The 26984-nt window shown below is 29.4% G+C and overlaps 1 protein-coding gene across 1 annotated transcript in view; it reads left to right on the top strand.

The window, feature by feature from the left end:
* Positions 1-25102, top strand: part of LOC139091472 (zwei Ig domain protein zig-8-like) — a 30861-nt gene extending 5759 nt beyond the window's left edge. Inside the window, exons 2-7 of the mRNA XM_070641586.1 lie at positions 4987-5132; positions 12809-13019; positions 15579-15690; positions 16426-16535; positions 16631-16693; positions 20405-25102. Coding sequence (XP_070497687.1) covers positions 4987-5132; positions 12809-13019; positions 15579-15690; positions 16426-16535; positions 16631-16693; positions 20405-20571 — 809 coding nt within the window. The 3' untranslated portion in view covers positions 20572-25102. The remainder of the gene's footprint in view (positions 1-4986; positions 5133-12808; positions 13020-15578; positions 15691-16425; positions 16536-16630; positions 16694-20404) is intronic.
* Positions 25103-26984: the final 1882 nt, after the last annotated feature.

The raw sequence follows: 26984 nt of genomic DNA, 5'->3' as shown, positions 1-26984 counted from the left end.
ATAGAGGGTAAAAGATTTATTAATACCATAAGTGTTAATTAGGGTTTTACAGGTGTTGAATTAATTTATTGGACATTTGTGTATTAATAATTTCATGTCTTGCTCTTATATGACTGTGCAAATTAGTTAAGAACTTTTCAATTTTCTCTGAAAGCTCCTTTTTTGGATTTTATAGAGTTTTTTCCTTTGGGGATCTTCGTGTGTAATGTTTAATAATGGAGAGGGTACATGGATATAGAGCAGTGATGAGCAACCTTTTCTGAGTACTGTGACAAACTTTGTACCGAAACTATACAAGTGATTCACGGAATTCTCAGGAAAACTCGACGACACACTAGCCACGACGCTCAGGTGGCCCACCACTGATCTAGAGCTAAGTCAAATAAATATTCGAAAATTTACCAAAAAATCCAATTTCGTGACATCACTCTTAATCGACCCATTTGTCGCAAATAAAAAGTTGACAGACGTTCTTTTATGCCATTCATTTCAACGAATGAAGCATGGCAAGCAACAAAACAAATTTTTATTTTTAGACATCCGAGAACCGTAGCTTAAGAATCAATTATGCAATACGATTGTTTCAAATTAAATTAATTAATAAGTATTCACAAAAAAAAGGTCATTTTACCTACGAAATTGAAGCTCTGCTTTCTATAAAGCTTTTTTACATTCATTTCCCGTCCATTGTTGTCTATGTAATTATATTCCTCAGATTATAATGAATTATTCCGAATGAAGAGGAATTAAAGACTTTATTATTATGGATATTAAAGATAGATTACATTGCGATAAATAAGATAATTTTGTCTAATGATAAATTATGTCATTAATTACTTTATCAGCAGCTAATGAAAATTAATTGAAAAATTTTATTTTGGAAAAATTTTTTGTTTTTGCTCGTCACTTTCTAAATTAATTAATGATGTGTTTTTGATTAAGTGTTGATAGACTTGTAATGAATATTTGTTGTTGAAGTCAATGTCTGATATTCAATTAAATTTAAGGTGATGAGATTTGATTATATAGTTTGTTTTGGATGGATTTGTGCTGCTAGAAGACATATGGCGTGAATAAATTCTGAAAATAGTGTCGCCAAGCTAGAGTGATGCTAGCATAGTGTCGGATTTGGATGCATCAGACTCAAAGCCTGAGTAACGACTGCATAAAGACACTATTTTCATGCTTTTTCACCTCAAGTAACTTTTTAGGCTTCTTTTAACTTTAAATGAGCACGAAGCTCGAACAAAAATTTCAAAAATGTAAAAATCTTTCTTTAAAATTCATTCAAATTCTTTTCAAAAATCTTTAAATCTGACATTTTAAGATATTTTGATCTCCTCAGATTTCTAATGATTTATTTTGATCTCATTCATATTGTATTTTATTCTGTGAAAAATTAAATGACATTCTTTAAAAATCTAAAAATACTAAGGAATTCAACAGTCAAAATAAACATTAAAGTATGCCAAATTCCTCATTTTACTTTAAAAATATTACTTTAAGGACATTCTACAGAATAAAATACTTCAAAGTGATTTGAATTTCTAGAAATTTTTCCTTCTGGAATCAAAATCATAGATACGAAAATGTAATAAGGTTCCCAACATCTTGTTTCACAGAATTCTTCATGAATGAACATGATTAAAGAATGTCGCATTGAAATTATTCTTAGAAATTTATTTCGTACTTTTTTGCTGTCTTCTGATGATGTCTTTGTAGATGTCGGGTTCGGGGAAGGTAGATTGTAAATGAATTTTACCATTGCTATGTAGATTGTGAAGCTATTTTGTTGTGTTAGAAATTTTTAATTTAGCTAGAAGTTAAAGCCTAGAATGCGATGCTCGGGATCTATACAGTGAACAACATGATTTGCATCTGCAAATGAAGCATAGAATTGAAAATATTCTTCTGAATGATTCATTATCCACATTTAATCTGTGATTAACTTATTTTTCAGCATTCTGATTGTTAAAGTACTTTAACTTTAGAATTAAGATGAAATGCTTTGAAGATTTGCTTCACCCACAAATGCTTTGAATTCATTAAAACAAGCATTAAAAGTTTTTAGTATGAAAACCAATTCAAAGCATTTTATAAATGAGATTAAATGTTGTGAAAATAAAATTTCGAGAAGTATTTTTATTTACTTACTTTGGTTTTGAATTCTTTAAAGTACTCTTCTTGTAAATGTTCTTCAAGGTTGTTGTGGTTTTTAATTTGTAATGTATTTTGAGATCATATAACTTATATAACAATTTTCTGTATTAAATTCCATTAAAAAATCCTTGAAATCCTTTCTCAAATTTTCCTTAATTATCTTAAAGCTTGACATTTTTCTCGAAAAGGTTAATTCCAAACCATAAGTCAACATGCAGGAGGGTTGGGCTTTTAAATCATCAAATTTCACCTTTTGCCACATACACATTTAAAAAATGTGACATTTTATATGTCAAATGAAACTGCGTCATGCCTCAAATCAAATTTAACCGAGATTTATTGAATTTTATTTCCCTCAAAATGACAATTCTGAATAAAAAAAATATTTATTCAATTTCCTTTGATTTGAAATATTGCGTGTTATATGAAATATCTCAAATTTCACAATTTTATCGAATGAAATTTAAATAATTTATTTTTCGTGTTGAGAAAAGTTTGAAATAAATTAATTTTGAAGTTTAAAACAAGCTCAGCTTTAATGATGCTTTAAATGAAAAAATTGAATGAAATTTTCTCTCTGGTTTTAATTCAAAAACTATGTACAATAAAAACCAAAACGTAGTAATAAATTAAAATTAATTAGAGAGATGGAAAAATGAATTTTACATGCAGTTGGCAACGATTGTGGCATTAAATTTTAAATTTTTTAAAAATTGACTTAATTAATGGCATTACAATAGGCTTAATTAGAAAGTAGTAAACGTAAAGTAATTTTTATTTAAATTAATGAATATTAGCATTTGGAATTGCATGTTATTTTATTTTGCTATGCCTATTGTAGAGGTTATATGAATTTTAAATTATTTTAACTCATTACCCTAACAGGCAAAGAGCATGATTTCGTGATTTAGAAATACCACTGCGGGACCTAAAAGCGGTCTTTTTGTCTGTTAGGGTTAACCGAACTATACATCAAAAATGATGATGAAATTTGAAATTTGTAGAAATTTATGAATGAGTGACAATATGGTTATTAAATTATATACAAGTTAAACGAAATTTCTAACCAAAATTAGGCAAATATTCCAAGTAGTCGCCATTTTTTAATAATTATTTTGTCCACATGACTGTCGGGTAGTCAACAATTTACATGTTGTGTAATTACAGATCGGAAAATGTATCATAATTTAAATTTACTGAAAAGTTTTTGGACTTTTTCAGAATCCGAGAGATATTTAAAAATTGGTTTAAATTTATAAACAGCAGACTTATGTGCTTTTAAACATTAAAAAGATTTTGGTTAATTCAACCACTAAATCTTCCTTTTTCATACGTTTCTTGGTATTACGGAAAATTTAGAGCTCTGGTTAAGTGTGTTTTTATGTAAATTATTCGTGTAACTCATGTAATGCATTTAAAATTATTGTTTTTAATCTAAGTTGAACTACATCTTTCTACGAGGTCATGTAGTTGAATTATCGTGCCCCAACAACCGTCCACCCAGTAAATTCAAAATGTCAAATAAAATCTCATTGAAAGTTAGCCAATTGAAATAATGAAATTTCCCATTCATTGTTTTTAGTGTTGAAATTTTTATTTTCAATTGCCGTAAAAATGTAAAATTGTTTTCTGAAAAATTACTCGTAATTGTCGTAAAATTTTATGAAAAACTCAAGACTTTTTTCATGTGAAAAAGAAAATTTGACTAATTTAATTTTTTTTTGTCCTTAAAACATTTCAAACTTCAAGAAGAAATATGAAATTTTTCTTCATAAAAAATCTCATTATTTGTTCAAGAGAATATTCTCCTTAATTACGTTGAAATTAAGTTGGATATTGAAATGAAATTCTTGGAAAATTTAATTAAATTTTCATTATAATTGCAATAACAAGTTCTAATTATGTATCAACATATTGATTGCTGTTTTCAAGATATTAAATTACAATAATAAAAGAAGTTTAGTTAAATTGCCTAATATTGTGATAATTAATGTTATTATCGGTATACAAATTTTGAAACAAATTAACATTATAAATTGTCCGTATAGGGTTAATAATATATTCAAAGTAGTCGTATTATTGGTCGTTATTATTTAACTTTTTGTTATTTATTGAATTTATGAGAAGGGAATTAACAATTGTCGGACAGAGATAATTAATTTTTAATAAAGAGAAGTCCATTTAATTGACTATTTTAAGGACATTTTTGGTTTAAAAATTTCGATTTTTGGGTCGCGTTTTGAAAATGAAAATCAAATGTTTCGTAATTCTAAACGATTAGTTAAAATTACTTCAATAAATCATTTAAAAAATCAAATTCCAATTCCATTTCGTCTATAAATAAACTTTCTAATTATGATTGAACTCAAAGCTTTGTATTGAAATGGAAAATCATTTAATTACTAGACGCTAAGTTGTTCCTTTCTGTATAATTTTACATCTATCGATTTTCTGCTTCATAATAAAATTGAAAAACTTGCCGTCATATTTTGCGTGAGCATGAACAATGAGCTTCGCGCTAGTAAAAGAAAGTTCTTAATTTTTTAATTATTTATAAAGAGGCTTACAAATCAGAAGTCAATGTTTCATGTAAAAGAATCATTGATGGAAATTTTTCGTGCGTCAATGTATTTTAAATCAGTTATTTTTACATCTAAAATCAGCTTATATTTTTCATTTCTTAATAAGATTTTTCATTGTGAATAAATAAGTCATAAAAATTCGTCAAGCAGAAAGTGTCGAAGCGGTAAAAAAATATTGTTCGCACATAAATCTTTAAACTGATTGTTTTAAATTCTTTTATCTAACATTTCTTTTGTTTTACAGATTCAAACGACCTAAAAAACATGCACAAAAACTCGTTATCACCTGTACATACACATTTTATAACGAAAAATAGTACTCGCGTTATCAGCCAGCGAGGAGGACTCGCAATCCTACCTTGTAGTGTAACAATGTCACAACCAGCCACTGTAAGTAAGTATTTATATTTTTAAAATCCTATCAAAAGCAATCCCTCTGCAAATTGTAAATGAAAGAGAAAGCACAGCCAAAGTTGATGTGGGACACAAGGTGGGAGTGTAAATTAGTCACGTAGCAAGGGAATAGGACATGATTAAAGGCAAATTTTTATTTAAAATGCACAAAATTTACTCAAACTTTAAGTTTAATTTGTCCTTGCTACGTCACTGTCTCAGTCAAGGATGAAATATTCATACAGACACACAAATTGGAATGGAATTGGTGAAAAAAAGGAAAGACGGAGAAAATACGGGAGGGATCACAAACATTATTCAAATTTTTTCTTCTCTTCCTGTGCCTTCATCCTGTGTGTGAAAGTAAAATGTGGAGAAAAAAAAGTCAAAATCGATAAAATTTAATTGAAGTTTCAAATGTCTTTTCGATTCTGTTTTCCTCTTTAATGGCACTTAAGAAGAGATTTTTTTTTTTTCATTTCCTTAAATTGAACGCGTTTTTGTACGAAAGGTTGATAGAACTTTTATCAAGTTGTCCGATCTGAAACTTAAATGAACATGAAGTTCTTGGAAATTTTTGAAGTTAAAGTCACAGAAATTAAAGTTTATTGAATTTACTCGAATAGCACTAGTCGCTCAATCGATCAAAAATCTGGCACGACGCCGATGTAATTCAGGCATGGTGCTACAAGCCATCCTGGTGCCGAATTTTGGATCAATTAACTGAATTGTGCTAGTCAAACGGTTAATCGGTTATTGACTCCAATAAAACATCATAATCTCAGAACAAATCCAGAAAATTCTCCTAATAAAGCTATTTAATGATAATCCTCAAGTCAAACTGTGCTAATAAAGCTATTTAGTCAACATCCTCAAGCCAAACTTTTTAATTTTCCACGTCTTTAAATTCTCCCTCAAAAAAATCTCAATTTCACGATAGAAAATTCTCTTTATATCCGATTCTGATGTATGTAGATATTTAACATTCATGCTTTAGACTGCTTTAGACAATTAAGATAAGACGCAAATAGAAACTTGAGAATTTGAAGAAAGAAAAAGTCTCGTTTTTGCTCATTTTTGGTTAATCTATTGTTTATGAAACTACATAATATGAAGACGATGATGTGAAAGAGCTGAATACAAAAAAGAGGGGAAATTATTTCGCAAACGCTTTCTCATATTTAGACAAGCTCTAACAAAAGCAGTGAAATTGAAAACTTCATTATAATTTCATGCCATACTCATTTTCTTTAAATTCTTTATTTGTATTTTTTTCTAAATCCTTACTCATTTAATAATAATAATAGAAATCTATTGAGAAAGGTTTTACAGCTTTACTTAAGAAATTTTCCCTTCGTAGAACTTTCTTTTTTTCTCATATCCGCAAATATTTTCCGGGGTGGTTTTGAAAGCTCAAACAAGAGCCGTAGAAAATTATATTCGTATTCAAGTAGCATCAAAGATCAATATACTTAACAAAGTCGTTCTTTTCTGAGATTTTTTTATCCTATTTTGTTCATTCGTACCCATCATCCTTTTATTCAGGGGTGTGTTCAGGGAACGTTTGCTTATTATGATGCAGAATAATGAACTTTATTCAAAAATGAGCAATTAAAATTCCTAGAAATGTCATGAGAATTCTTGGAATTTTTATTGCTTTAATCAGATCAACCTTCACTTTCCCCTTGCCCTTGAACAGCCCCTAAGGGTGTATGCTGCTCTGGAAGTTAGAAAAATTACAATTTATAATTATTTAGTTTGACTAGCTCTTCAATTTTGAATCTCTTTAGTCACAGAATCTGAACTGCGACCTCCAACACCCTTCCCCCAACTACATCACTGCCTCCTTCCATATTTTAATAGACCAAAAAAATATTCATAACGAATGAGTAAGAAAACAACCTTTTGAAGTGGAATATAAAAAAAGGAAAATTCTTATGAGAAGAAAAGCTTTATTGTATGAAAATACGATATATATAAAAAATGGGAAGCTTCTGCTTATTTTGTTTGCAAAATAAACCTCAAAAGCATAAAGTCGGAAAGCAAAAATGCAGAAACAAAAAACGGAAGTTGTTTCTTCACGATTGGCATTCGAGAAAATTTAATAAAAACAAAGGATTTTTTTTGAACTGAAATTTATGCTTGAAATGAAAGAGTTTTTGACTTCCGTGCGACCTAGAAAGAGCTTTTGATTGTGATTTATTGATTTTTTGTTATCTTTAAATGCAAATTAAAGTTGGATTTTGAATATTAAAGATTTAAATAATGTGGAATGCCTGTATGAGCTGGAACTCGTGCATTTATGTATACTATCGTATGGACTGACGTATGATATACATGTACTTAGGCTATTTGCTCATTTATACTCTAGTTATACTGCAGACTATTGAACTGATTTAACTTATAATACGAATAACTGTACACTCGAGAATCCAACCCCTAAATCCAGAAACAGGTCAAAAGATTCAAAATTAAAAATCAATTTTCTGACGAACTAGTCAAAAGAGTTAAAGTAGATTGTTAGCTCATCTGTTCGAATTCCAAATTGACCTACTTGTCATATCGTTACATGGTAACATCGATAGAATTAATTGATGAAAAGTCTCAACATCATACTGTATCAAGCTATTAATAAAGTGAATAGAGCAGTCATTTAACAAATTAATACGAAATCGTTTATTCATCTCCTCTAAAATTCCATGAATATCGAAATGATGCATAATTCAACCATTGAGCTATTAATTTGTTTCCAACCAATTCATTGATATCTCCACCATTACCATTTCGTGTGCATTTATTTGCATTTTAAAATGAAATTGATGAATAATTTTACATTTTCTGTTCACCTGGAAGTCAGTGATAAATAAACATGAATGTTGTAGATCCTTTTGAGTTAAATAGATTGAATGATTGCACTCAAGCGAATGCTCAATCGCCAATACATTATAATTCATTGAAAGTCACTCGTGAAAGGCCAAAAAAGGAAGTTGAGTAATCATTTTAAGAAACAGTAGACTTGTTTATGAAAACAACCAAGTTGAAAGGCAAGAAAAATTGAAAGGAGGAACAAAAGTTTATCTATGGAATTTAAAATTCATGTCTTTTCCCTTAAAAATAACGAAGGAAGGAAAAATTCGCCTTTTTTCCAAAGAATATCTCATTCTATCTGAGGTTTCATTTCGCAAACAGAATTCGAAATGAGTCCATGAATTAAAATATCAAATGAGATTTCTTTTTTCGAAAAAAAGTAAAAAAAAAAATAAAGAAGACTAAAAGAAAAATATAAGAACGAATTCTATTCTTCTGAATTTCGCTGTATGCTTTACTTTATTTTTTGTGTGTGCTTTAGAAATGAATTTTAGAGTACGATGAGAAATTTTTCTTTTCCACAATTCCCTTTATGTATTTTATGGATTTCTTTTCTTATGTCTTTCCACTTCTTATCTCATATGAGAAGGCACAAAAAGAGAAAAAAGGTTACATTCTGGAAAGGATAGGCCATCGCTCCTCTTAAAAAATTTATATGTTTACATACATATCGATATGTTGATAATATATAGCTATATTATATTGAATTTGATGTTTGCTGGTTGAGAATTATTTTCTTGGGGCTTAGACGAAAAAACAGTTCCATTTTCTAAAATCACTCAAAAGTTTAAAAAACGACATCTGTTAAATAATCTGAGTATCAAAACACAAAAAGGCAACATAAATACAGCCTCTAGTTCAATTCAAATTCATTAATTAACAGATTAAGCTATTAATTTTAATTTTTTTCGAATTTTTGTGAATATTTTTGTTGTTGTAAACTCCGAAAAATTTGTATGGAAAAATTCAAAATTTTCTTAACGCTTTTACAAAAAATTATTAATTTAACTACTTTAAACCAGTTTTTGACTAACTTTTGATATTTTGCATTGTATAGAATTGAAAAATGAACAAGTACGACTAATTTTTGTACCTTACTACTCGTTATTCATAAAATTACAAGCATTTTTGTCCAAAAATTCAGATTAAGTAACAAATTTTCAGTGTCAGAAATCGAGTTTGTTTTTTAAATTTCGGCTTAATTAAAGTGTTTTATTTAACATATTATACATCAAAATGTTCGTTTTTTAGAACTATACAAGATAGACTATTTAAATATTATCCTCAATATCCAGGAAAAGAGAAAAAAGCCAATTACATTACATTTCTGACACTGAATTTTCGAACGACTAAGCCCCTTGATATTCAAAATGACATGGAGACTGGCAAGGGATGTAGACTTCTTAAATTATTAAGTAAATTTGGGTAAATTACAACTTTTTCTATGCAGGAGCAAGTTAACACATTTGCAGCAAGTTAGGTAGAGTTTTTAAGATCAAAGGAAGAAGAAGGAGACGCTATTGATGCAAAAAATTGTAGCAAGAGCCAAATAGCCAAGATTTTGTGTACTTCAGAAGAGATCCTCTTGAAATTTTGGATTTTTCGACTAAAACATCCAAATTTTGTCATCAAACCGGTGTGACTCTGGCATAGTGCAGTATTTAATTCGGATTCGGCAAAGAAGTCAGAGTAATGATAGCCTGGGCCGAATTTTTGGATCGATTAACTAATTGTTGATATTCGGGTTAATTTGAAACGGTTTAAAAATTAAGAAAAAGCTTCAAAATAATTGAGCTTACCCCAAATATAGAAAGCATCTTCTAACCTAGGCACTATAAACATTATCAACAAATTTCCTCATTCTAACCCCCTTTTACCCTCCATAAAAGACATTTAAAAACACAAAAGAATATTTATTTCATGATTTCCATTCAAATAAAGTCACTGATGCTGTCATCTTAAGACCTATTCAGCTTTCAATAGCTTTTTTCCGAACATGATGTCAATGCACAATGGTGAAAAACGAGGAACCAAATTTATACATTAAGCTCCTTACCGTTTGCTTTTTCTCTCTTTTTTTTTGGCAATATCACCACATTGAATGTATTGAATTGCCAAACAATAATGATATTAAATCTATTTAAATTATGAATATGGAGCTTTTTTGTTCAACTCATCTGTTCACATTATGTTAAACATATTGTAAGCAAACGGGTTTACATTCACACATAAAGTTTGGGCCTTTATATGAATGGAAAGAAATATTGATCGAATAAATTCAATTTCAAGTTAGACACAGAACTGAGTGAAAATAAATGAAAGGTGTGAACTAAAAATATGTAAAAAAAGTCATGGTGAATGAGACTTCATTTATACAGCATAATACATGACTTACACATTTCTTTAAAAAAAAAGTATAGCCTTAGGACGGACAATGTTTTTCACATATTCGCATCTGTTGTAGGCTTTTTTATTTGAACAGATCTGAACCTTTTAGCATATTGCAAAATTAAATTTATTTTTCTTACAGACTATGGGTAGACGTTCATTGGTTACAGCTTAATTTTGGGTTTTTATCAATTTTTTATGAGAAATATGGAAAAGCCTTACAGTTAAAAATTTGAGTAATTGATCTAATAAAGTAAATTGTAGTCATATGGCAACCATTCACAAAGGGTCAAATTATATTCACAGAAAAGTAATCTAAATAAATGACGGGCATTTAGGTGACAAGAAGTAAGAAAAAAAAAATTAGAAATAAAGGAAATCGATATAAAAAAATTGTCTGAAGCAGAACGAGCGTTTAAGAAATTATTTATGCAGCACATTGTGTATTCTTAAAGCGTTGGCTATAAAAGGTTCTTAGAATGTCAAGGAAAATTCTTGAAAATATTTTTCTTCCGTTGGCACCCAATTTACTTGTATAATTATAAACAATTACTTTGACCTAAAATTTCAAATTAAAATATTCAAAAGTTGGAGTTGATCTACACCCTAATATAATTTTTCTGTTAATTAAAATGTTTCTGGTAATTCTTAATTGACTAATTGAAAAATGTGCCATTTAATTACCACATTGAAGAATCCACCTTCAATAAATTATTAGTTCTAAGAATTTCAAATGTCTAAATTACTTTAAAGGAACTAAAATCTAGTTGCTAATCCCGAGCGACACAAATGAAGAAGGCTCTGCTATTTAGCTGTCTATTTATGGTCGCTAAACCACTTTTGCTAACATCAAATGGAAGCCGCTATTTGAAGTTAATCAAAGAGGTTTGATTTAGCCTTAAAAGCTCCATAGAGAAACCCTCTTGATTTGTGTCGCTCGGTATTTACTTAACTTGTAATTTAGTTCAAAATTGTATGTAATTTACTGACCAGAAAAGAATTACTTAATATATTCAAGGAATTGTTTATGTTTGTTATACAAATATAGTCCAACAATCCATTTAATAATGCATAAACAACATCAGAGCTCCTTGAAAGTTTGACAAATAAAAATATTTTTAAAAAGTTGAATAATAAAATAAGAATTCCAAAGAATCCAAGCCTTCAAAAATTCAATAGTAAACAATTCATTGAAAAAACCATAAAAAATTATTCAGTTCCCACTAAAGCTTCCCTTACATCACAATAATACCAACTAAAATGACAGGCAACTTACACAAATGAAATTCTGGTCTATTTTCCTTTGAAAAACAATTCGCGGAAATCTAAAACCGATTTGAAAAATATTTGCTAAATAAAAAAATATTTGTATTGAAAATAATGCCAAAAAAGAAAGTTTTTCACTGGAAGTAACAACGCTGTGAGCGCGAAAAAAAAAGTAAAATAACATCACGAAATAAGGTAAAAAGGTGAAGGAACTAAGACATGAAAATTCCATTTGAAAACATGTTGAATTATATATGAAAATAAGTCGTTGGGAGTATTTTGCCTGTGTGTCGTGGGCTGTGTTTTCTATTTTGGTTTTAGATATTATAGCAATATCGCATTAGATATTTATGTGCGGAAGATGTTAAAAATGAATTTTTCTTCATCTTCTTTCTCGAAAACAAGAGGCTTAAAGCTTTAAGTTCCATTAAATATTGGACATTTTGAAGGTCGTCTGTAAGTGACGTGAATTATTTAATGAAGAAGGCTATATGTCAGTGGGGGGCAATCTGGATGTTTCGGTATACAAGTGTGCAGTCAAAATAATTTGGAAATGTTATGAACCGTATGCTGTAAGCCAAGGGATTGGCTCTGTTTCATCCGATACAAAGACAAACTTTTATCTGAATGAAATTCAGTGTCAATACCTTGATGCCGTGAACGGTTACAATCGAGACTTACCATCAAGTTGTACCGAGAAAAACAGAAGGTCACCCACCACTGCCATATGCCATTAAAATTGAAATAAGGATAAATTACGCACGTTTTTTTTGGTAAAGATACCCTTACGTAAATATAATATTTTAATGATGAGAACGCGGCAGCAGAGAGGAATGTTTTATTAGGATTTTTTATTATTTTCATTGAGCTTATTTTTTGCGAAAAACAAAAATCCCAAATTATATATTTAAATTTATCCTGACCTTCATCCTTATTTTCCCAATTTTCCTTTTAATATAGCTTCATAAATTAATCATTAAATTCTTTTGTTGATGTTGTTTGTTGTATTAAATATCAATTATTTATGTTCGCTTTATTCAACGTTTATTTAATGTTTACTTCTGTCAATGTTGTTTTTTCAATGCAATGGAAAAAAGTCGATTACGTGATTTTTTGTTTTTCTTTTCTATAAAATACGCTTTTCAATTCAGGTCAGTTGGTTTCGACGAAAAGATTTCTTATTATTGACTGTTGGACTTAGTACGTATAGTAGTGATGATCGATTTCTAGTAGAGCATACGCGACATCTAGGTAATTGGGCTTTAAGAATACGAAATGCCCAAAAAGAGGACGAAGGACTTTATGAGTGCCAGCTTTCGACGCATCCACCCGAATCTATATTTATTGAACTTAGGATAGTAGGTGAGTTATTGATTCATAATTTGTTATTAGAAAAACAGCAGTTCCTTTTGGTCCTTTTTTAAATCGCAATTTCAGTTCAAGAAGCTGTCAAATTTTTAATGAAAATCTTTTTTGGAATTGACAGTTTTGCTGAATTTTTTGTATCAATGTTAAGTAATAGGTATTATGTCTACTTGAGTGATTTTAATCTATTTAGGTTGAAAAAAAAATAAGAACTTCAGCTGAAATTTCATTAATTTCTTCGAAAAATCGTCAGACTACGCAGAAAAATTTTCAATTAAATGTCGGAAACCCAAAGAAGAATTTTTAATTATTTTGAAGATTTTGAGGGCTGTGGTGGCATAGCTAATGGATAAATTTGAACTTGTTCCATGTCTATGTCACATCATTTGCTCTGTAAAGTGACTAGAATATTGAATATCATCTTTATTCATAGAATCATCGAACATGCTAGTAATTTCATCAAAATATGTTTATAATTCAGCATAATATACAGAAAATGGTCATTTAATGAAAATATCAACAACTTACCCCAACCCTAATTCAAGATTCCTACTTAAGCAACGATAGTTTAATGACAGTCATTAACAAACCCTCCTGCCGAACCCCTAAATTTACAAAAAGCCATTAAACTTTCATCTCAACACTTAATGCCCACAAAATCACATAGTAATAAACCCCTAACTGTTTGATATTTTCAAGAAAATTTTCAACATCGTAAAATTTTCTTCCCATAAAAGCAAATATTTGCTTACTCAATACCGCAAAACAAGCATATAGGAACACACAACTATCTTTATAATATATGCATGTGCGTTCAAACATAAAAACCTTAGCAAACAAAATACAAGAAAAGCATTTTATTGTTGAAAAGCATTTAAAATTCTGTGGACGTCTAGAAAGCAAATGGGCGTGTTACGGAATGTATATCATGTGATTTCACATAATTTTATACAATCGTGCGGTGAACAAAAAAAAAATTATTTTTCTGTATTTTCAATATAATTCCACGCCACAGTAATTTGCTCGTTTCTTATTATTATTTAACACATTCTGTATCATTTAATGAACAATAGAAACTTAAATTTGCTAATTTTGCTATGTTTATACATGTACTGTATATAGATATAAGGATATATATGCTTTATTCTCCTTTTAGAGTTTATTGCCATTACGAGAAAGCATTTAATTTCTCATGGTCGGATTTCATATTATACTAAGCTACTTATTTATCTAATAACATGCAGTACGATAATATGAGATGGGAGGGGTGTGTGGGGAGAGAGAGGATATAAAGAAGATATTATACGGTATTATAATTTTACTATCGTTGTGTATATGAGTGGGAATTTCTGATTGTCAACTATTTCATGATGTAATTTTATAAAAAAAAGTTTTTCTATATAAACTGAATAATTCATACATGAAATCGTTATCCTTCGAACTTTTTCTATTACTGCATTGTTACAACTTGAGGTTGAAGTATTGTGTGATATAAAGAAGTCACATATAAAATATGCAATAATTTTCAATCTTTCTATTATAGTTAAATTTCAACAATTTCAATCTTCTTAGTTTTAATGGAAGTTATTTAAGTACATTTTACAGTTTAAATTACTAGTTCAGATATTTGACAGCCAGAAGTTAGCTTTTCAAATGAATTTTTCAACTTTGTATTATTTAAATTACTATTATTTAAATTCCACTAAATCCATTTGAGAATTTATCTAGTTTTTAATATACAGTTTTCCAATGTCTTTCTTCATTAGTGCTTAAGCTCTTTAATTGGCTCTGGAATGAGCTCTTGAATTGTTGAAATGTATTATCCCGAATTGCACAAGTTATGGAAAAATATCCAGTGTTCTTAGGCTGGTTGTGATTCTGACGTAAAGCTAGGCTTTACTAGAGCTCGAAGTCGACCACGTTGTGCCATCCCTGAATGTCACTCACTAAAAACAGCAACAATTCCAACAAAATGACGATTCTCAGAGAATTTTAATTTTTCACACGGCTAAGCTATAGAATAAAAATTTAATGATAGTAAGTGCTCTAAATATCCATTTTAATTTCCTAGAAATCCTATACACTAAATATTAATTCATTATGAATTAAACAAGAAGAACTCTCGGAAAATGAAAAACCCCAGAAAAGTTTTCTAATGTTGGCAAGTTGAAAGCAAGGAAATTTACGATACAGAATGTGCAATGTAAAAAAAAAAATATATTTTTTTTGGTACGGAAAAGCATAGCTGAGTAGGATAAGAAGAAGCTAATAAATTTACAATTAGTTCTATCTCACAATGTGCATGGAGAGTAAGTTTATAAAAAAATAGCTTAGTTTAAATTAATTTAATTCAATTCATTTAACTTCAATTCCATGCTCAAAGTCAGAGCACTATTAAAATTTAATTTGCGTAAAGAAAATTGCGAGAATAGAAAAGGCAAAAAAAAAAAAAATAAGAACTGCTCACAAAAATTTTTATCCTAGCACTCAATAACAATTTTCATTCTTCTTATATTCCATGTCTATCTTGTCTTTTTCCATCTTTAATACACACAGAGGCGGTAGCTGAAATAATAGAAGCTCCTGATTTGCATATAAATGAAGGGTCCACACTAAGATTAGAATGCAAACTGAAACGTGCTACAGAGAGTCCATTATATGTTTTCTGGTAAGGATTTAAAATGTTAAATTTATTACAATCGATTGAATCTTTAGAACACTTGAAGTCACAATTTTCTATTGTTTCTATTTCTCTTGTGACTTTCAACATGTTGTGAGACGTATTTATCTTTATTTTTGCATTGTCTACTTTCTTATTCTGTGAATATGTTTGGTCTTAGTATCTGTAGACATGAATATGCTCAGGGTTGTTAACCTTGATGATTTGGAGTACTTTAGACAGGGATTGAGATTAAATCAATTTTGTAAGCATTCAGGATAGTTCATTAATAGATTTTTGGATGTTTAGACTAGTTTAGAACAAAGTCAACTCTCAAGCAGAACAGTCTTCGATTAGACAATCTTACAATTAGCTTCAAACATGGCATTTATTGGCAAATACCACAAATGTCAAGTAACTTTAAGTAGACGCACCTTACAGTTTCCCAAAGCCTCGATTTTCATGAATTTTCAAGACTCAGACCGAACCTGATATCGAGGATTCAAGAGAATTCTTCGAAGTCTCTGTCTCGATTAATCTCAAGATCTCAGACTCAGACGATTAATTTTTCAAAGCTAATCCATTTTAATATTACATAAAGGTCAAGTCATACTTTCTTCGAAAAATGTCCCAAAAGTCTCAACTCTGACTGAAATAAAATATTGAGATGAAACTTTTTCACTCCATTCATTAAACAAAATTTCAACTTTTGTATACATGTTTCTAAAAAATTTTCTTATGCAGGTATCACGAAGATAGAATGATAAATTACGATCATGAGGATGGAGTTTCTGTAGCATCTAAATTAACTTCAAGTATTCTGACTGTGAGAAATGCGACTGCAAGACATGGAGGTAAATGAGTAGATATACTGAGGTTATCACTTATAACAATATATTGTATGAATAACTTTATTTTCTTCTACTTTACTATGTCTTTTGTAATTTAGGTAATTACACGTGTGCCCCAGCCAATGCTAGACAGTCGAGTATATATGTACATGTACTAAAAGGTTCGCATTCAAAAGATTCATAAAAATTTCTCTTCTCTTTTACTTTAACAGTACTTTCTTTATTATTATACTTTTATGTAGTCACAAACACTTGTCTCTCTCTTATCATCCTTTCACAAACAGTAACAAAAAGAAGCGACACAACTTGGTTCACTTACTTGCATGGTATACGCTTGTATGCTGTAGCACTTTTTTTTTTCTTGTGAAAAATATCTGTCGTAACGAAAATGTTCAGTAATTTTGCTAACAGCTACTTTGCATTATGCCTCGTGTCCTTGAATGGAATGTTTGTTGGTTTCCATTGTAAGCAGACAGCTGAGTGGAATTTCAAGAATTTCGAGATTTTTTTTAATATTGAACAGTCTGTCGACGAGCCTTTTTTTATTTTTATTTGGAAAACTTTTTCTTTTTTTTCTGTACCTTTTTAAATTGCTCTTTGATATTGGTAACCAAAAAAGTATTTTTTAATAAAAGTCTTGGAAGTCATGTTAAGTATTACTTATACCCTATTAGTAACAGATATAGAGATGAAAAAATGATTTGGGGACAAGCAACTTCAAAGGAAGAAAAGTTAAATTTTGAAGACAATATGTTGCTTTGATATGAAATCCATGTGTCTATGGAATTCAATCTGAAGTTGTTTAGGTATAATACGAAGAGTTTTCATTTCGGGGATGGTTTTCGGAAGTTTATTTTGAGATATTGATAATTTCTAGTATTTGGTCCTTTGCATCACATGCTTATATGTATTTTCAAGTGTATAAACCAATATTAATCCAAACAACTGTTCTCAGAACAATAAATGTCACAATTTAAAGCCATGACTTTGATGGATATTCATTCAAAAAAACAATTGAAGCTTTCAAGCAATGAAATCCCATTATAATGTTTTCTGACGTCAACAGACCATAAATGACTGTAATGATACCAAGAAAAATTTGGACAAAACAATCCGGCAATAGGCCAACGTGATTCTTCCTTGAGACCAGATTTGATGAACTCTGGCCTAGGATTAGACTTGATGAACTCTAGTCTAGGATCAGATTTGATGTATTCTGGCCTCAGGGCAAACTCACGCCGGTCTCACGTCGAAATTTCGTGATTTCTTCACCGGGTTCCTTCCTGGTTACACCATTAGCATACTTGAACTACACAACTATGAATCAAGTATATTTGAACAGTCATTCTAAGGGAACTGAACAATTTACAAAATAAAATGACGAACATATACTTAATTTGAATAAAAAGAGAGGAAATGAGAACATTCAAGTGAACAATAATACAAAATAAAATAACAATAAAAGAATACAACGTCAAATGTATGAAAACTTAACTTTTTTCCATCCCTACGCATAATTGTTGCTAATTTCTTTCATGTGCTTCAAGCATAAACACTATACAAATGTAAGAGTTTTTCATTACACTTGCTATGAAAACTTGAAATTTCAATTATGCACTCATTTCGTACATCTACTAACTTGCTAATGTCCTTAAGCATTTAAATAGGAAAATATTCATTTTATTTTTGTGCATACATTCTATAGAGGAAGGAAGAGAGTATTCAAAAATTTTCTTCAACTTGCCGTTTTCTCTCTTATTTTGAGAAAATAATAAAAAGTTTTCGTACTGTATGCATGAAAATTTGCCCACTGGACATGAAAAAGCTTGTTAGCAGAAAAAGCCATTACTCAAGTTATCCACACAATTCTCGCATATATGTGCATTTCAATATGCATGCGATACTGTCTGCAACACAATAAAAAATAATGTTTCAGCTATATGCTGCTGCTGCTTCTGCCAATGAAATGTACACATACGTAGATTGAACATGCACACATGAGAGAATGTTTTCTGGTATGAATGTATAAACGGATAAAAGGAGGTATAAAGTTAAAGAATTTAATTCCAATTTTTGGCAAACGATATAACAGTAGCATCGAATTTGTACAGGCATAAGAGAGGTTTTTTGGCTCCATAATTTATATCATTTTCACATTCTGAGTGAGAGAAATGAAAATTTTTCTCGAATCGTATTAAGGCGAAGAAATTTTATGCTTACGAAAGCTTTCCTGCCTTGCGGAGATATCCACCCTTCTACCCTGATGCACATGATGTTAAAATGGCTCAGAAATAATAATATTTTAATATTTGAAGTTGACAATATTCATTCCGTATGCATCACACGTATGAAATATTAGTATCGAAAGCATACATGATAAATTTATGGCATAATATGTTCACATGCATGTGCATCTTGAAAACTCAATTAATGTCTTAAAATTGCCCTAAATTTTGTGTGATTTTCAACAAAAAAAAATTATATATTTTTTTCCATTTCTCTTCCATAAATGCACAAGACATACTTTTCGTTTCCAAAATGCTTATGCATACATATTCCCATATAAGTAGACAGTTATATAGGTGCAGAAAAGGCATCATAAATTTTATCTACATGCAATATAGAGTGAATTATGCGCTATAGTTCTTTTTGTTTGACCTGTTTTGTTTCTGTTTTAATTTTTATTTTTATGTTATATGTTTTTCATGGGATGGAAATATTAAAAATGAATTGTTAATTAACTGGATGTTAGTCAAAATAGATATACGAGTTGGTTCCAAGAATTATCATGTCCGAGATGCATAGCGCGGTCAATATGAATTAGATTATGCTTATAGAGCTCCTGAACGTTAATTTTACCAATTATTTTGGCATATCGGTAACCTAACATTTCCTTATTAATTAGTTCCATAGAATAATGAACCCTCATTACCTGACTCACTTTTAGCAATGCAGCTACATATTCATCAAGTAGTAGGAATGTTGAGTTTCATGAATTACCAAGAATTTACCAGAAATTTCCTAATTTGATTCAGAAACTTTTGCATATTACCTTTGGTACCAAAGTGACCATGACATCCAAAATATCACTCTGACTACGTCCTTCTTCCTAAATACCTCAGAATTTATGCTTCAGAAAATTTATTTTCTATTGATTTTACAGCTAAAGATAAACAATTTCATCGTGACCTTCTGCCACAAAAGCTAATCGAATTCCTCTCACAAAAATATTTTATTTAAATTTTTGTCCAATTATTTCAATTGACTGCACAACAAAAATATTCATGGCCTTTAAAAAAAGCGAAACAAAAAATTGCATAAATTCTTTTTAACATCACTTCAAGGACGCAATCTGAAAAATTTCGGAATTTTTTTTGTCAAAATTAATGCGATGTTGCTTTAGATTAGTTACATTGAATGCATTTACTGAGAAGACAAAATTTGTTTTACTTTTTAATTTTCCAAGTACTTCCATCAAAAAGAAATATTGACAAAAATGCTTAGAAAAAGTTTGATGTTTTCCTTCTTAAAAATTGTTTATACAACGTTGTTTACTTACGGACATTCGGAATCTATGACTATAGATCCCCACTTCAAATAAAATAATTCGAAAAGCACTCGAAACTTTTTAAAAAAATTGAACAAATATTCATCCCTTGACATTTTGCATTACTATATTTTCTATGATATTCTACTTTTTCATACTCTATTCCTACATAACATATTTTATATTTTGAGTAGATCTAGAATTGTGTTGTACCAAAAAAACTAACAATTTTTTTTATCTGTTTGCATTTCTTTTTTATTCCTATTCATCCTTAATAATATCATCATTGTCATCAACAACATCAACAAATAAATGTGAAATGCAGGCGAGAAACCAGCTGCCAACATTGCTGCGACACCAAACAAAAGTATCACAAGTAGTAGTACAACCATTATTTATCCAACTAGTCATTCCACAAATGTTTTTCGAAACATCTTTTGTATGCTCATTCTTCTAGTCAATTTAAAGAATTTGTTAAGGAAAATATCGTAAAGGACATGAAATGGAGGAGGGGATGAATTTCATCATTTGTAAAATATAGAAAATGCACACACATAGACACACAAAAGGATATACGTTCTTCTTTTTTTCTATTTATGGAACTTTATGTTGAGTTTGATATGAAAGAATCTACCCTATTCTTTTTTTCTTCTCTAACGCTCAGTATTAAGTCGGAAAAGTATAGCAAAAAAAAATTGTCATAATTTTCCTCATTCCTTTCTTGTCATTCTACATTCCTTGAGTGATATTGAGTCAAATAGTGGTATTTTATTGGAAGATCATTATGGCATCATTAGGATCATATTTTATGAGAATTTTACCTTTAGTCGTCAACAATATGAACTGATGAACTGTAATGTTGAATTATTTTGATAATTAAAAGCCGGACTCTCATGAATTAAGCTCCATTGCCTCAATCTATTATGGATACTCACCTAAATCAACATGCCAATAATCTTGTACCCCAATAAAGCACCACTATCTTTTGACATACATTTCACTCAATTCATGAATCAAAGTTTTGCAACAATAGAGAATTGAAAGTTTAATTAACATATCTCAATACCCACACTTGATCACTCATGTCGATTTATACAGAATAGAAAAAAAGAAAAAAAAATTGAACATAACACAAAAAAGAAGCCATAATTGAATGTATCATACTGATACACACTCGTAATTACTTATTCAAATTCAATTTTTTTTTGTCTACAATACAAAACCTACTAACTACTATTATAGTACAGAAGTATAATAAATGAAACCGGATGAAAAAAAAAGACACACTACCAAATGAGTCCCCAAATGACAATACAATTGACATCACAATAAGGATTGTGTAATTGAAAATGGAGTCAATGATGTGAAAGATAAAATTCTGAATAAAGTTCTTCTATTGTATAGTCTTGCATTTACACACAAACATATATATAAAAAAAAGAAGGTCAATTAGATATAACTGAATGAGACATACGACATATAATGGGCAGGAATGAGGATGTATGTAAACAAACATTGATTCTTGCACATAGGAAGCATTTTCAAATAAGATTGTAATTTTTTTTTCATTCCTTTTGTGAACCGAGTTTGTCACATATTGTTGGAATATGAATGGAGTTCGATGATATGGGTCAGGTTTTCTTAAAGGAAGACTGATCGAGGTTGAGGAAAATGGGATAAGCTTGTTTGGAAATTTTTACATGAATGTATGGTTTCTGAACAGGGTTGAATTAAGGGGATTGAGTCAGATGCAAGCTAATCTGTTTTTGGGAGGTTAAAATCTTTACCAAATAGGCAATTGCTGGCATTTCGCTCCTAAAGTAAGAACTAGTCAAACTATAGTCAAATACTGTAAGCTTTTCCTAAAACATGAGCTAAATTCACATTAAAGATCCAAAAAACCAATGAACAAAGATCAAATAAAATTCAACCTCAACTTTTGATTAGCCACAGCAAAAGTCACAAAATAACAATTCAAGTAATCAGCAATTCTACCACTCTATCATCAAACTACCAATTCTCTTTATCATCACTTTAGATCTCACTTCCTTCAACAATAGAAAAATCAAGATAGTTTCAAACAAGATTTGTCAACAATTCAATAAGAGAGAAAATTTTATTCAATAATCTTTAATTTTATGCAATCTACAAAAGAATGAAAATATTTCTCAAACTTCATTGATATTCCAACAATTTAATTTCAAATAACCCCAGAAGAACACAGTAAAATATGAAGAATTGATAATTTATTCAGTGTGAATTGTTTCAAAATTCAACAAGACACAAAAAAAAAGTTTATAGAGTTTTGTGGGATTATTCACTTGTTATGGAGGCATCCAATGAGGTTTTGTTTATAAGGAATAAATTTAAAAACTTTATATTGAGTTACAAACTAAGTGAACGACCCCAAAAAAGCTTTTTTCATGTATAAGAAGCCACAAACGATAACCAAGAAGGAACTATTCAGAAATTTAAACTCTCTTGACTGAAATTAATTAATCTACCGCATTAGATCCTGATAACATTCAAGAAAATGAGAAAGTGGAATTGTAGAACATGCAAAAAAATGTTATGTATGTTGGATGGGAATTGTGAACTATGAAGGCACAAAAAGGCATTAACTAAAACCATAAAATTCTTCATAAATCTTCTCCTATAATTTTCATTACTAGTTCTTCTTTGTGTAATAGCAAAAAAACATTAAAAATTGGTAACGGTGCAAGTATTAATGAAGAAACCGGAAGGAACTGAAGGAAACATCTCTAATTGCTTTAAAATACAACAAAAAAAGAGAAAATAGAAGAAAAGTTTTTTTTTGTGCTATAAAATTGTAAAACTTTCAAGTTTCATTTTTTCTCCCTTGTTTTTCACGTCTTTTTTTCTCCCTTTTGTGCTTTCGTGTAAACTTTCTCATCTTCTTCTTCTCCTCGTTGGCTCCTTCATTCATTCATCTATCCATTCATTTTCTTTCAACCCTTCCACAATGTAAATTAGCTGAAGACAGACATGAATTTATGTAATTATAATGAAAATTTATACGTAAAATGAAAGTTTAATGAAAAAAAGAAAAAAAAATTAAAGAAAGAAGAGAAAAATTCTCTATAGCATTGTGTATTGTGAGCTATACGGAATTAAGAATAAATATGAAAATAAAACTTTATAAATACACAACAAAAAAAATGAAATTCTTTCTCTCTTTCATTTCCGACACTTTTTCCATTTTTGTTAAATTTTTTATTACATTAATTTTTTAGCGCATTTTCTGAAGATTCTTTTTGGGAGGAGTTGCATTGATTTTGGTTGTGAAATGACTGCCGGTGTAGATAGAATTTTAACTGCGGTTTTTAGTTGAAATTTTAGGAATTTGAGCTAATCTTTGGGTTTTATTAAAAATGACAATTTTCAAAATTTTAATTGATTTTCTTTGAATTTTTTAAATTTTTTCAAATATTACGTATCGTTTCTGGAGGGAATTTAAGGAACAAGAGAATGAATCGCCATTTTTCATGTTAATGATTGTGGTTGACTATCGGGCTGTTTTCAAGTTCATATCGATTGCATGTCAAAGTCAAGTCAGTCTGGCGCCGAATTTTCGGTGATTTCTACGCCGTGTGCTTTCAGGAATGAATGTATTCATAGAATTAAGGTTGGAGAGATGCCAAAATATTAGTATAACCTGCCTAAATCTCTCACCCTTCTTATCCTACCCTAAATAGTAGACAACTTGAGTCAATACCAAGATATCACTCAAATAGTTAGAATAATTTTCAATAAATGCACCAAAAATCAAAAAAAACTTCAGAAAATGCGCTTATGTGCCACAAAATTTCAACTGATTTATAAAATTCGTGTTTAAAACAAAACTAGGTGAAATGAAATTTTTTTCCGTACTTCATTTTTAATTGCCGCGAGAAAGAAGAAAAATATGAATATTCATGCAGAATTAAAGAAAGTATTTACATCACTTGTGTATAAAAAAATCTACTGATGTAAAATATGTATTATTATGATTATTATCACGAGCAAGAGATAAAAAAAAGTATTTTAAATATTCATGTAGGGATTGAAGAAGAATTTTTCACGAGCATGAAAATTCCTGTGGAAAGTCTCGAGACGGGAAAAAAGAAGATCAGTGATTTGAAAAAATTAAACAAGTAATTAAATTCTTATGTTTTTTTGCAACTGCTTATGATTATTAGGTTCAATATTCCTATGTCAAAAAATTCATTGAACTTTAAAGGAAATTTTCAGTTCTGAAGTTTGTTTGCAAATATTTAAAATATTTATTCTATACAAACTGCAGCAATATTTACTTTGCAATATTTCTGTCTGAAACCTTATCACGAATACGAATTCTTTATACAAAGTGATATAAATTCGACTGAGAATTCCATTGAAATTGCTTTGAGTTCACTTCACATCGTATGCTTTTCAACACAGATCAATAAGTTATTTTCAAAGCCATTTTCATTTTCAATTGAATTGAAAAATACAATTTCAAAGCAGCACTGAATTTAATTATAATATGGTTATAACATACGACTGATTCTACGAAATTTTGAATGTAGGATTGACTAAAGCTATCATTCTATTATTTTAAACGTTCGTAATATAGCTTATAATTTCATTTTGAATTTAACTATGACTTCCTGGAAGAAATGAATGGATTTGTTATTAAATGGCTCCTAAATTTTAATTTCATTCAGTTTGTTTGAAGTCTAGTTTAGTCAAAAACTGGATTTGATTTCAATTTTACTCAAAAAACTTCAATCACGACCCATAAAGCTATCTATAACCCCATCAAACCTTTCACAAGCTAATATTCCTGATACCTTATTAAATTGAATATTCAAATCTACATTTCAGTTCCATTTAAAGCATTCAAAACGTGCAGCTTTAATAAAACCAAAGCAAAAATAAATGTTAAGTCCACAAATTTTCTATTTTATTATTTAAGAGAGGGTTTATAAACGATACGTGGGTCAACTTTGTGTAGATTAGAGAAAAGAAAAGAAAAAAACAACTTCAGAATTAAAAATTACCTTAACATTTTTGTCTGGGGCAATATCCTCGAGTTAACTCAATCTTGATCCTTTCTTATCAAGAAATTGTTTTTGTAGCTTTTTATTTTCTTGTCCTATGTCAACATACAAATTGATACTTTAGTCAATAAAAAAAAAGTCGAGATAATTTGACACGAGGATAATACTCAGTTTTAAGGCCATAACATTCATTGATGCTCAACGATAGAGCCTAATCACTAAAACTCATTCTTTTCTCAATAAGACAATTAGTTAATGGAATTGAACACAAAAAAAAGAAAATATTTTATTTACTGTTGAAGCAGTTTAGGTATGAAGACAAAAAGAATGTTTGTATGTAAAGAACATAAAAGGAATTATGTTGTTAATAAATTTTTGTGATTTTATGCGCTAAATCTTATTGACTAAGTAAAATAAATTAACAGAGATAACATTATAGATGTACATTAAATGAATTGAAAAAAATGAAGAAAAAAAAATCCATAAAAATATGAAAAATGACGTGAATAAAGAAAGACTAATGAAATGATAATGAATATTGCGTTCTAGATTTTTTTCTTTCATTTCAGGTCATTTGCAGGAAACGTGAATGAATTTACAAAAGTTCAAAAATTGTTGATTTTTCAGATGGAGGTCGTAAAAAAATATAATTTGATAAGGTCAATAAACTTCTCGACAGTTTGAATTTTCACAAAAGAACCTAATCAACAACGACTGACACAATCACTGGACTGACCATTCTACACAGTTGAATAGCATCATTAATGCTTAAAATTACCTCCATTGTCGATTATACAGAATTCATCAAAATATCAATTTTCCGAGCAATTTGGTAAAGCAGCTAAAATTTTATCAAATCATCGAAGCTGAAATTTTAATATCACATGATAGACACTAAAAATGTTTGCTATCGAATGGAAATAAGATACTCCCATATGATGTTAACACTATTGAATATAATCAGACTTTATACTAAAGTTATAAAGCATAATGGGATGGAAATTTTTCAATCGATATAGTTAAACCATATTAAATATTATTGAGGCGTATATTATGCATGTGTTAGGAAATGTTAGACATTTCGTGAAAATCTACAGGAAACAGTTTGTTTGTCCATATAAATAGCATTAAAAATTTCTAGATTTTTTCATTCCATTCCAATTCACGCCCGGAAAATTTTCCAACTCCGAATATAAATTTAACCAATTGACATCTAATTTGATTTGCCTTGTATGTACACATAAAGTTTAATATTTCATTGAATAAGTTTTCTGTACTCTTTCATTATGCAAATGCCATACCAGACTTTTGATTCTCCTTTATCGAATGTTTAAACAAAAAAGTTTTTTTGCTCTCTTTGCCTTTCTAAAACAACACAAAAAAGAGGAGGTAAATTTTGATTTTATTTGTACAGTGTCTTACTAATGTTGGCAAATCTTTGCTAGGCTTAGGGAGCAAATGAACAGAAAATGTGAAAGGTGAATGGAATGGCTTTCATTAAATATGAATGGAAGAAAGGTTTTCTTTCGATAAGATTGTCTTTTTTTGGTTCTTTTTATTCCTATTCAATTACAATAAAAAAGAGAGAGAGACAAAAGTGAATTTTTATGAAGCTATGCAGAGGTGGTGCGAGGTGGGAATTGGCGTCATAAAAGTAGATTTGGGTTAGAGCAAGGTCTGTTTGATTTTTGGGTACTTTTGAACACTTATCTAGTGAGTTAGATTCAATTTCTTGCTAATTTTGCTCGTTTCAGTTCAATTTTCTGAATTCTCTTTCCTTAATTTTTGTTAGATTTTTAAAAAAATTTGACAAATTTCATTCGATTTTTGGTAATTTTTGTAAATTTTTACAGAATATATGAT

This window comes from Chironomus tepperi, unplaced genomic scaffold (genome assembly GCF_022539635.2).
Source record: "Chironomus tepperi strain 1889 unplaced genomic scaffold, CSIRO-AGI_Ctep_v1 contig_244, whole genome shotgun sequence".
Classification (NCBI taxonomy): domain Eukaryota; kingdom Metazoa; phylum Arthropoda; class Insecta; order Diptera; family Chironomidae; genus Chironomus; species Chironomus tepperi.
Note: the sequence above shows the minus strand (reverse complement) of the source record. Positions and strands in the feature narration are given on the sequence as shown.